This window comes from Schistocerca gregaria, chromosome 2 (assembly GCF_023897955.1).
Source record: "Schistocerca gregaria isolate iqSchGreg1 chromosome 2, iqSchGreg1.2, whole genome shotgun sequence".
In the NCBI taxonomy this organism is placed as follows: domain Eukaryota; kingdom Metazoa; phylum Arthropoda; class Insecta; order Orthoptera; family Acrididae; genus Schistocerca; species Schistocerca gregaria.
The window spans coordinates 254,025,291-254,037,970 of record NC_064921.1 but is presented as its reverse complement, the minus strand read 5'-3'; the positions used below and the strand labels follow the sequence as shown (position 1 = coordinate 254,037,970).

The window sequence follows — 12,680 nt, the reverse complement described above, 5'->3', positions numbered from 1 at the left end:
CTCGAAGAAGAACATCGTGTTCTCCAGTAGCATGAAAATTAAGAAACTTCCTGGCACATTAAAACTGTGTGCCGGACCGAGACTCGAACTCGGGACCTTTGCCTTTGGCGGGCAAGTGCTCTACCAACTGAGCTACCCAAGCAGGACTCACGCCCCGTCCTCACAGCTTTACTCCTGCCACTATCTCATCTCCTACCTTCCAAACTGTACAGAAGATCTCCTGCAGACAGTTTTAATCTGCCAGGAAGTTTCATATCAGCGCACACTCCGCTGCAGAGTGAAAATCTCATTCTGGAAACATCCCCCAGGCTGTGGCTAAGCCATGTCTCCGCAATATCCTTTCTTTCGGGAGTGCTAGTTCTGCATGGTCGCAGGAGAGCTTCTGTAAACTTTGGAAGTTAGGAGACGAGGTATTGGCAGAAGTAAAGCTGTGAGGACGGGGCGTCAGTCATGCTTTGGTAGCTCAGTTGGTAGAGCACTTGCCGCGAAAGGAAAAGGTCCAGAGTTCGGGTCTCGGTCCGGCACACAGTTATAATCTGCCAGGAAGTTTCATATCAGCGCACACTCCTCTGCAGAGTAAAATCTCATTCTGGAAGCCTGATGATTGCTATTATCTGCTAGTGTCCCTTTAGCAGCTGTGATCGATTGGAAAGTTTGAAAGAGTCTCTTTGATTCATCATATGTTGTGAACACTCGGAATCCAGATACCAGCCATCACTATGATGCGAAGATGCAGTTAGAGCCATTAACACAGTTTCGTTTTTAGTTCTCACTGCAACCACAGAATTTGAAAATTTATTTAGTTTCGTCTTTGTTCTACAGTCATTCGCCTTGTGTCCAGGTTTCTGATATTTATTACACTTAAAAGGCTTGATATTTCGCACATCACGTTGGATATCCGTCTTCTGGTGTTTACTTTCCTGCTTACTAGCTGCCAGCGCCGAATGTGTGGTCTCATTTGTGGATGCAAACTGACGTTTCGTCGATTCTTGAATTAATCGCTGCCTTATTAAATCACTAGTAATCTTGACACCCGAATTCTCAATTGCCATAATCAAGGGATGGAAATCTGCCGGAAGATTGCAGCTACGAAATCATCGTCCATTTTCTTACCAATGTTTCGAATTTGTTGAGCAAGTGACATTATTTTCGACAAATACGCCTCCATATTTTTCTCAGAAGCCAATCGTTCATACATTAAGCGTTGTAACAGCCCAATATAACTAGATAAACTCATATCTTCAAATGCAGATTGTAAATTTTGCCATGCTTCTTTAGCAGTCGTTGCTCCACAAAGTTTTGAATACACAGATGAATTTGCAGATAAATTTAATTTCGATAATGCTTTCTGTACATTCTTCTCATCTTCGTCAATTGTGTTCCTCATGTTTCAGGTACATTTCCATCGTGAATTTTCAGTTGCTGTAGTTTGTCATACCGGTCAACTTTTCAAAACTAAACAGTGACTGTCCACCCAAAGCCATCTTGAATACGTTCAGGTAGTTAAACAAATAAATCTTGAAAGCTTTTCTGTTAAAAAAAAGTACGATAGCAACACGCGAAAATTATGTAACCTTTCTATCGATTCAAGTAGATTACTTGAGTTTAAACTTTTTGTGACTGCGTATTTCAACCATTTTTCATCGTAAAGTTCCAAAAACGAAGAAATCTAATTGTAGTCGTACTTTTTATGGTAATCAACACAAGTACGTTACTGGAAATGGTAATAATGAAGAATTTGTTACGCCCCAGTGAAGTAAAGTCAGGTCCAACGACTCACCAGACTGTGCTTCAAAACCCAAGTTAAAACATCTTACAGAAAATGAACAAGATGTTGATGAAACTAACGGTTACATTTTAATTAGTAGTTGCAAGCTTTCAGAATTGATTTCATCTGTTGCTAAATGTAAATACTGTAACAGTGAAAAATCCTCGAGATTCAGTGAAGACGTAGGTTAAGTAAGAGAAGAAGCCTATCCAGTAAAAATGTTGTGGAATGTCAAGTGTGTGAAGCAGAGAAATGTACAATTATATCTCCTAAAACACGCACAAAATGTAATGAAGTGAATATTCGCCTAGCTTATGCCATGAGGTGTATTGGGGATGGAAGGAAAGCAGTCCAGTTATTCTGCGCTATGATGAATCTCCCACTGCCACCTGCTTAATGTGAGAGGTGTTATAAACGTTTGCGTAACGCCTTAACAGAACTCAGTGAAGCATCTGTGCAGATAATAGCGAAAGAAACTATAGACATTTGTCAGTCTGCTGATATTGTTGCTCCATTGCACTGTTCCTGGTAGGAGAGAAGCCATACGTAACTGAAAGGAGTCGTCACAGTTACCACCATAAATACAGGTAAGATGCTGGACAATGAATGTTGGACAAAAAATGGCAAATGTTGTGCCAATAAGGCAAATGAACACAAACGTTACAAAAACTTTGAAGATTTCTGTGATGGTAAGGAATTCAGGGTTGCAGCCTTATTTTTAGTAGTTCAGTTGCTATAAGTGGTGTGTGATACATTCACTATCTTGGTGATGGTGATACTAAAGACTTTAATGGAGTTGTTGCTAAACTTTATGGTGAAACTGAAATTAAGGAAATGGAATGTATAGGACACATGAAGAAGAGAATGGGGACAAGTCTTAGGAAACTCTGTAAGGACATGACAGGAAAAATCTCTCTGATGGCAAAGCAGTTGGTGGATAAGGCAGATTCGCTAAATCAGAAATAGGAAACCTCACAAAATATTATGATCTATCCATCAGGAGAAACAGCGAAAACGTCAGTAAGGTGAGAAAAGCAATTTGGGTTACTTATGTTGGTGTGCATCCACAGCAAGGCCCCTACCCTTATGAATCAATCTGTTCACGGTGCATGTATAATAGGTGTGAAGCAAATGGACAGAAACATACAAATGCTCACACCACGTCAGAAACTGTTATGGTGAACTGAAGCCAATATGTAGAGACCTTTCAGATTCTAAACTTCTGGAAAAATGTTTACATGGGAAAACAGAAAATCTTAATTAAAGCTTCAGTTGTTGCATTTGCGAATACTTGCCAAAAACTGTTTTTGTTGGCACGTCAGCTTTTCAGATTGGCGTGACAGACACCATAATACCTTTTAATGATGGAGTAAAAAGCAGACAGGTATGCATGTTAGAAGCGTGGTCTGTGGCGCCTTGCCACGGTTCACGCGCCTCCCCCAGTCGGAGGTTCGAGTCCTCCCTCGGGCATGGGCGTGTGTGTTGTCCTTAGCGTTCGTTAGTTTAAGTTAGATTAAGTAGTGTGTAGGCCTAGGGACCAATGACGTCAGCAGTTTGGTCCTATAGGAACTTACCACAAATTTCCAAATGTTAAAATGCAGATAAAAACAATGACCAGACTAGACATCAAACATGGGGACCATACGAAAAGTGGGCTGCTACGAGTGAACAGGAAATGTGTCGCTGAAACTGAAAAACCTGCTGACACCATAACAAAGGAGACCATAATAACAAATAAACGAAAGAAAACTAAAGAAGATGAAAACGACATTTAGAATGAGCAAGATCATTAAGCTGGAATGTTTTGTTATACTATCATCGAGAAGAAAATGACTTGCGAATCTTTAGTTTCAATTTCCTGTAATCAACATTTTTGCATACTTTGGTATCATTATCTTATTCATTATTAAAGCTACAAAAACAAAATGATGCATGAATATTATAGCGCTTGCTTGCACAGCGAATCGTGTTATTAAACAATGTATTTATTATTTTAAGCTAGAGCATGTCACATGTTTTTCAGTTATTAAGTGAAAAACATTTTTTGAAAAATACATAGAACAACAGATTGCTAAATATTCAAGGTTTACTGTTTCAGCAAGTTAATATTTAAAAGAACAAAATTTATTTTGGCCTTTTGCTAGAAATAGCCTGGAAGTACAGTGTACATAAAATAAAAATTACGTGTAACTTAACGCATAAGATAAAAATGAATATTCAGTGCAATATGTATTCTACAGTATTTAAATTTTCTTCACATTGAGGTACAATATATTAATTATTTGGTTTCATTGAAGTATCTACTATAGTTTTTGAGTTATTACATTTCAAAATACTAGTAAAAACTACAGCTCATGATGTCCATGTCCCTAAAACACGTCCCCAGAATGAGGTTATCTTCTGCAGCTGGGTCTAAATTATTTTCTCTTTCATCACATGGTATCTTTGTACTCCACATTGTTTTCTGTCTCATATACTCATTCAATGCTAGTAGCAAACATGTTGGGCATTACTGGTTACATTAAAGTAAACCTTTAAAACCAAATACCAAATTAGAACAAGGCTTTATTTTGGATAATATAAGGCGAAAGAAAATATTATTAGTTTTTTTGCAAAATCAATTACAATGTGTGAGCTATTCGATCATCTGTCAGATGTTAAATATATTGGAACTTGTTCGAGCAATCAGCTTCTTCTCCTGGGAATGAGGTGCCATATGTTAATATCACTCCCAACGCTTACTCCCCACAACAGACAGCCCGTATACCCGACCTCCTCTCCAGCATACTGAATATTGCATATCACCTCTTCATTTTCTGCTTTAATGTCCACAGATTTTCTAAAATCTGTATGCTTTTACCCTCGCTAGGGGAGTGGAGGGGAAAACATAGATTAAAAGTATACAGAACGTGCTATCTAAGTTACTTTCTGTAGATGACATACAGAGAAGAAGAGATTAGCACAAGTTCTAAAGACATGGTATATGGTATTAAACCAGTCAAAATACTTAAACTGGAATTAAGTTACCCTTTACAATGATATGTGTATCTCCCTTTTTATAGTCAGTGATATACGTACAACTGTGTTATTTGTTGTAGAATAAAAGATGTGCCCAAACGAAAAGGAGATTACAGTTATATGTAAAAAAATGTTAAAAAGTTCATGTGAAATCATTCAGCTATAAGTAATTGTCATTGACACTAATACACCGATCTCACAGCATAGGAAGAGAGTAGATGGCTTTAGTGTAGAAACTCCTGGGTTGCTGACAGATCCAGTTCTCAATAGTGTCATGCACTTCCTGGTCACAAGTGGACCTCTGACGTCACAGAGATCGTTTAATGGTGCTGAAAATTTGTGAGTCAAACAGGGACATTTGGGGGTGTAAGGAGGATGTTCCAAGACCACCCATCGAAATTTCTGAAGGAGCTCGAGGTCATTCTTGGTCACAAGTGGTCTAGCGTTGTGCTGCATTCGAGAGTTTTCCCTGCGCTTATTCGTGATATCTTCATGACAGCCTATTTCAGCCTCGACAATGTGTTTCAGTGATTGGCATTACCTTTTGCACCCCATGGAAGCCAATAGATGAGAGACGCCCTTATTCGTCGAAAAAGAAACTGAGCTTTACTTTCCCAGCCTTCGGGGCAGAGTGGCCATTTCTTGTACAAAAGGAGGCGGGATGTGGCACCCCATTTAGTTTCATTTGGAGGTAGAGTTGAAGTGGCGACATAGTATTTTATGACATGCCACAATCTGAGTAATGAAATCCATCCCTGGCTCTGCGTATCTCAGCACATGGGTCAGTCAGTCAAACACCCATTCTCCCCGTCTTCTGATTATCCGAAAGATAAGGCTACCCACTGTGCACTACCTTTGCCATAAAGAAGCTTCTCGTGGTTTATGTGATACAGAGATCCTTTGCTTATGGACAGTTAACAGCTATATCACGTGTGGTAATCCAGCGATTCGTCCGTATGAACTCCTCCACAACCGAAATCATGGCGCTGGTGGTGACAGACTGTGCCAGTGCAAGGAATTTCAAAATTTGCAGAGCATGTTCGATTCTGCAAAGAAATTAGATGATCGTCCTTTGTGATCATGGCGGAGGGGGGGGGGGGGGAGGGAGGAAGGGGCAAGGGTCAGGGGGGAATCCATCAAGCAAGGAACAATTCTCCGGAAATGAATATATTTCTTTGAAGTTGTTAACCTTGCTTGTGCACCTCCAATACCATACACGCAGTGTGTCGACACATTAATTGACTGGGATTACACAGAATGCCACTACAGCGGAGGTCTTCTTTTCGACTGGGCATGCCTTTTATTATTGCTATCTTTGTCAGACCTATGAAAGACCAATTTGTTGGTATAGAGATCAGTGGCCGGCCGCGGTGGCCGAGCGGTTCTAGGTGCTTCAGTCCGGAACCACGCGGCTCCTATGGTCGCAGGTTCGAATCCTGCCTCAGGCATGGATGTGTGTGATGTCCTTAGGTTAATTAGTTTCAAGTAGTTCTAAGTCTAGAGGACTCATGACCTCAGATGTTAAGTCCTATAGTGCTTAGAGCCATCTGAAACATTTGAGAGAGATCAATAGTGACACTAATATTTTGTGAAACTATGAGTTAAATTTTTGAGTTCTGTTTCCGTTGATAACATTCTATAATTTATTTCAATACAGAATACTAGTGACTCAGTTCTCTCGTCGGTATACGAGAAGCACGTGGAGAGAGAAAAGATTCCAGTACGCAACAAGGAATTGTTTGATAGACTATGCAGCTCGCAGAAAAATGCAGCAATGATAACAGAAATTATCTACAGAGGATACAAGAGGCTTGAAAAATGTCCTACAGTAAGCACTCAGGAGCACATAAATATTCAGACGGCTATCGCCCTCAGGAAAAGAAGCCCTTATCGGGAACTGATTAATTACCAGTAAGTATTTTTTTAACATGTTACAATCTATAAGTCACTTCAGTTTCACATCACATTCAAATGTTCATTTATTTTTCTACATATTACATTCTTTAACATCTACTTTTAAATATTTTGAAGAAATTATAACTTCAAATCCATCCCTCACCCGGCTGCAAAAGCCCCTTTCCAAACCAGTGTATTATTCCAAAGAATAATGACATTTTTTAGTCTAGGCCTGTTCAAGGACACTGGCCGATCAGATATCAGTTTCCTTTTTGAACTCAAGTAGTGGACTCATTGTCATTGACAATAACAAATCGTCCACGCAAATTAATATAGTGGGTAACCATAGGCTGTGTGGGGAAGTGTCGCCCTAACCGCCGTCTGCTTCACGTCTGCTGTGCAGCGAGCTACCTTAATTTAAGTATTAACTGTATTTTTCTTACTTGTCACTTCTTCTTCTGCGTGTTTTTGCTTTTAGGAAGCTTCAATAGTCGAGTGCTATTAAGTGTTCCATAGATTTCGTGTTTGTTTTGAATACAGTCAGAGAGAGTCCCTTTAGTCAGCCATAGTGCCAGTAGTGTCAGTGTCGCCCTAACCGCCGTCTGCTTCACGTCTGCTGTGCAGCGAGCTACCTTAATTTAAGTATTAACTGTATTTTTCTTACTTGTCACTTCTTCTTCTGCGTGTTTTTGCTTTTAGGAAGCTTTAATAGTCGAGTGCTATTAAGTGTTCCATAGATCTCGTGTTTGTTTTGAATACAGTCAGAGAGTCCCTTTAGTCAGCCATAGTGCTAGTAGTGCTAGTGTTTGTTTTGAATACAGTCCAGAGACAGGTAGTGCTATTTTCCTTGTTTTCTACAAGGAGTGGTTAGCAATCACACTTTAGTCAATAATCAACCGCCTTTAGTGAATTAGCAGTCTATTTAAAAGTTTATTAACACTCTATAGTAAATTGACTTCTTAGGATGGATAGGATGTGTGGCTGCTGTGTACGGACGCAGGAGGAGCTGGCCACTCTTCGCGAACAGCTGAGCGTGTTGATGGCCGCGGTCAGCCGTCTTCAGGCTGCTGCCTCGGAGTGTAGCGGCAGTGGGGAGTCTGGTGCGTCGCAAGGTACACCCCAGGTTTTACATGGTTCACCCACTGTCCCTGCTGTCGAGACATCTTCGCGGGTACCGGGCGCGGTTGGGCCACCCTCTCCCCAAGGGGAGTGGCGGGTTCAGCGGCGTTCGCGGCGCACGAGGCGGAGGGTCAATGTGGAGGCTGGCCGTGTGGCATCGCCCGCTCTGCCTGTGAGTGGACATGTGGCTGCTCCTTCAGCAAGGTCCGAGCAGGCACATGGGGGGAGGGGTTTATTAGTTATTGGGAGCTCCAACGTTAGGCGGGTGATGGAGCCCCTTAGGGAAATAGCGGAAAGGTCGGGGAAGAAGGCCAGTGTTCACTCTGTCTGCCTGCCGGGGGGTCTCATCCGAGATGTGGAGGAGGCCCTACCGGCGGCGATAGAGAGCACTGGGTGCACCCGACTGCAAATTTTTGCTCATGTCGGCACCAATGACTCCTGCCGTCTGGGTTCAGAGGTCATCCTCAGTTCGTACAGGCGGCTGGTGGAGTTGGTGAAGGCGGAAAGCCTCGCTCGCGGGGTGGAATCAGAGCTAACTATTTGTAGTATCGTTCCCAGAACCGATCGCGGTCCTCTGGTTTGGAGCCGAGTGGAAGGCTTAAACCAGAGGCTCAGACGATTCTGCGGAGAGCTGGGGTGCAAATTTCTCGACCTCCGCTATCGGGTGGAGAAATGTAGGGTCCCCCTGAATACGTCAGGTGTGCACTACACGCCGGAAGCGGCTACGAGGGTAGCGGAGTACGTGTGGAGTGCACATGGGTTTTTTTTAGGTTAGAGAATTCCCTCCCTAGGCCCGACAAGACGCCTCCTGAGACGCGGCAAGGCAGTAGGCAAAATGCAACAAGGAATAACAATATTAATGTGCTTATAGTAAACTGCAGGAGCGTCTATAGAAAGGTCCCAGAACTGCTCTCATTAATAAACGGTCACAACGCCCATATAGTACTAGGAACAGAAAGTTGGCTGAAACCAGACGTAAAAAGTAATGAAATGCTAAACTCGGATTGGAATGTATACCGCAGAGATAGGCTGGACAGTGAAGGGGGAGGCGTGTTTATAGCGATAAGAAGTGCAATAGTATCGAAGGAAATTGACGGAGATTCGAATTGTGAAATGATTTGGGTGAAGGTCACGGTTAAAGCAGGCTCAGACATGGTAATTGGATGTCTCTATAGGCCCCCGGGCTCAGCAGCTGTTGTGGCTCAGCACCTGAAGAATAATTTGGAAAATATTTCGAGTAGATTTCCCCACCATGTTATAGTTCTGGGTGGAGATTTTAATTTGCCGGATATAGACTGGGAGACTCAGACGTTCATAACGGGTGGCAGGGACAAAGAATCTAGTGAAATATTTTTAAGTGCTTTATCTGAAAACTACCTTGAGCAGTTAAACAGAAAACCGACTCGTGGCGATAACATATTAGACTTTCTGGTGACAAACAGACCCGAACTATTTGAATCAGTTAATGCAGAACAGGGAATCAGCGATCATAAAGCGGTTACTGCATCGATGATTTCAGCCGTAAATAGAAATATTAAAAAAGGTAGGAAGATTTTTCTGTTTAGCAAAAGTGACAAAAAGCAGATTTCAGAGTACTTGGTGGCTCAACACAAAAGTTTTGTCTCAAGTACAGACAGTGTTGAGGATCAGTGGACAAAGTTCAAAACCATGGTACAATATGCGTTAGATGAGTATGTGCCAAGCAGGATCGTAAGAGATGGGAAAGAGCCACCGTGGTACAACAACCGAGTTAGAAAACTGCTGCGGAAGCAAAGGGAACTTCACAGCAAACATAAACATAGCCAAAGCCTTGCAGACAAACAAAAATTACGCGAAGCGAAATGCAGTGTGAGGAGGGCTATGCGAGAGGCTTTCAATGAATTCGAAAGTAAAGTTCTATGTACTGACTTGGCAGAAAATCCTAAGAAATTTTGGTCCTATGTCAAAGCGGCAGGTGGATCAAAACAAAATGTCCAGACACTCTGTGACCAAAATGGTACTGAAACAGAGGATGACAGACTAAAGGCCGAATTACTAAATGTCTTCTTCCAAAGCTGTTTCACAGAGGAAGACTGCACTGTAGTTCCTTCTCTAGATTGTCGCACAGTTGACAAAATGGTAGATATCGAAATAGACGACAGAGGGATAGAGAAACAATTAAAATCGCTCAAAAGAGGAAAGGCCGCTGGTCCTGATGGAATACCAGTTCGATTTTACACAGAGTACGCGAAGGAACTTGCCCCCCTTCTTGCAGCGGTGTACCGTAGGTCTCTAGAAGAGCGAAGCGATCCAAAGGATTGGAAAAGGGCACAGGTCATCCCCGTTTTCAAGAAGGGACGTCAAACAGATGTGCAGAACTATAGACCTATATCTCTAACGTCGATCAGTTGTAGAATTTTGGAACACGTATTATGTTCGAGTATAATGTCTTTTCTGGAGACTAGAAATCTACTCTGTAGGAATCAGCATGGGTTTCGAAAAAGACGGTCGTGTGAAACCCAGCTCTCGCTATTCGTCCACGAGACTCAGAGGGCCTTAGACACGGGTTCACAGGTAGATGCCGTGTTTCTTGACTTCCGCAAGGCGTTTGACACAGTTCCCCACAGTCGTTTAATGAACAAAGTAAGAGCATACGGACTATCAGATCAATTGTGTGATTGGATTGAGGAGTTCCAAGATAACAGAACGCAGCATGTCATTCTCAATGGAGAGAAGTCTTCCGAAGTAAGAGTGATTTCAGGTGTGCCGCAGGGGAGTGTCATAGGACCGTTGCTATTCACAATATACATAAATGACCTGGTGGATGACATCGGAAGTTCACTGAGGCTTTTTGCAGATGATGCTGTGGTGTATCGAGAGGTTGCAACAATGGAAAATTGTACTGAAATGCAGGAGGATCTGCAGCGAATTGACGCATGGTGCACAGAATGGCAATTGAATCTCAATGTAGACAAGTGTAATGTGATGCGAATACATAGAAAGATAGGTCCCTTATCATTTAGCTACAAAATAGCAGGTCAGCAACTGGAAGTAGTTAATTCCATAAATTAACTGGGAGTACTCATTAGGAGTGATTTAAAATGGAATGATCATATAAAGTTGATCGTCGGTAAAGCAGATGCCAGACTGAGATTCATTGGAAGAATCTTAAGGAAATGCAATCCGACAACAAAGGAAGTAGGTTACAGTACGCTTGTTCGCCCAATGCTTGAATACTGCTCAGCAGTTTGGGATCCGCACCAGGTAGGGTTGATAGAAGAGATAGAGAAGATCCAACGGAGAGCAGCGCGCTTCGTTACAGGATCATTTAGTAATTGCGAAAGCGTTACGGAGATGATAGATAAACTCCAGTGGAAGACTCTGCAGGAGAGACGCTCAGTAGCTCGGTACGGGCTTTTGTTAAAGTTTCGAGAACATACCTTCACCGAAGAGTCAAGCAGTATATTGCTCCCTCCTACGTATATCTCGCGAAGAGACCATGAGGATAAAATCAGAGAGATTAGAGCCCACACAGAAGCATACCGACAATCCTTCTTTCCACGTACAATGCGAGACTGGAATAGAAGGGAGAACCGATAGAGGTACTCAGGGTACCCTCCGCCACACACCGTCAGGTGGCTTGCGGAGTATGGATGTAGATGTAGATGTAGATGAAGGTGTTACGTAAACAGTTGTATATTCGTTTAGTACTTTCTTTCCTCATTTTTGGATGTGATAATTTATGGTACAAGCTGTTGCTAGCCTTATGAATTTCTCAACCATTTTATATGTTCTTTGCGTCTGTGCTATTAGATGATTAGGGGCTGATTGGGGGCTATTGCTTTTTAATGCTCTAAGGTACACTGTAAGCCTGGTTCTAAAATTCCCATGTGCTTGTCCCACATACGCAAACTGATAGACATGAAAAATTACGATACTGCATGCATGCCCTTCTATCATACTTTTTACAAACACAGGCACTGCAATACAGTATTTATCCGCCGATACCAGGCTAACGACTTTCCATTGAATGCCTCCCCTGTTCGAGAATTACAGTAAGTGTTCGAGTGCAGCTTAATGACACATGTAGAATGAAGTTTGAGGCTGGCCGTGAAGCGTGCATGGATAGCCGGAATGGTTAAGGCGACCGCTCGCGATAAGCGGGAAAATCTGGTGTCGAATCCCGCTGCAGAATAAATTTTCGGTGTCATCGTTACATTCTACAGTTGGAGGATTCCCTCATCCGCAGCTGTGAACCGATTTCCTGTAATTACAAATTAATTTGCAGATACCATACTGGCTATGTTTATTGCGGTAAGTGGTTTGTCTACCAAGTCTGATCTGTATCACAGTATTAGTTCGGTATGGTACAGTATGTTGCGTCCTTGTCTCTTCATTATGTTGTCCACCGTAGTTGCCACAGGTGTTGTGTGTCAGTATGTGCCATTTTTTGCTTACGGTCTACTGGATTATTGTGTGTTGTGTTGTATCTGTCTGTGTGCATGTTTCCTGGTTGTGTGTCGTCTGTTTCTGTATTTTGCTGTTTATTTTATCTTCGTCTTTGCATGGCCACATAGAAACACTAAGCAGAATAAAGAAAATTCCACACCATAATTTTTCGGAATGCGTACCTCACTTCTGAGATAGTTGTGCACATAAATACCATGGTTACAAGAAACTGTTATTAAGGACGCCATAAAATGTTGCTTCCTCCACGCAGATGTGTGGAATTTAATGTGCTATACGCTTATAGTTCTTTTACCACAATGTGGGTAACAAACGCACAAGTGACGAAGATAGTTAATACCTAAGTCATGAAACAAAGTGATCATTTCAAAAATAAAAACAGCCTGAGCATGAAAATCACTTTCCTCAAGAAATTCACAGCGGCTGTGGATCC

General features: G+C 42.1%; 1 protein-coding gene and 1 non-coding gene across 2 annotated transcripts in view; one reads left to right on the top strand and one right to left on the bottom strand.

The window, feature by feature from the left end:
* The window catches only part of LOC126335733 (probable glutamate receptor), a 68,222-nt gene that overhangs the window by 44,623 nt on the left and 10,919 nt on the right, over nt 1-12,680 (top strand). Inside the window, exon 7 of the mRNA XM_049999189.1 lies at nt 6,444-6,697. Coding sequence (XP_049855146.1) covers nt 6,444-6,697 — 254 coding nt within the window. The remainder of the gene's footprint in view (nt 1-6,443; nt 6,698-12,680) is intronic.
* Nucleotides 69-143, bottom strand: Trnaw-cca (transfer RNA tryptophan (anticodon CCA)). The gene has a single exon. It is a non-coding gene; the product is annotated as a tRNA-Trp (tRNA).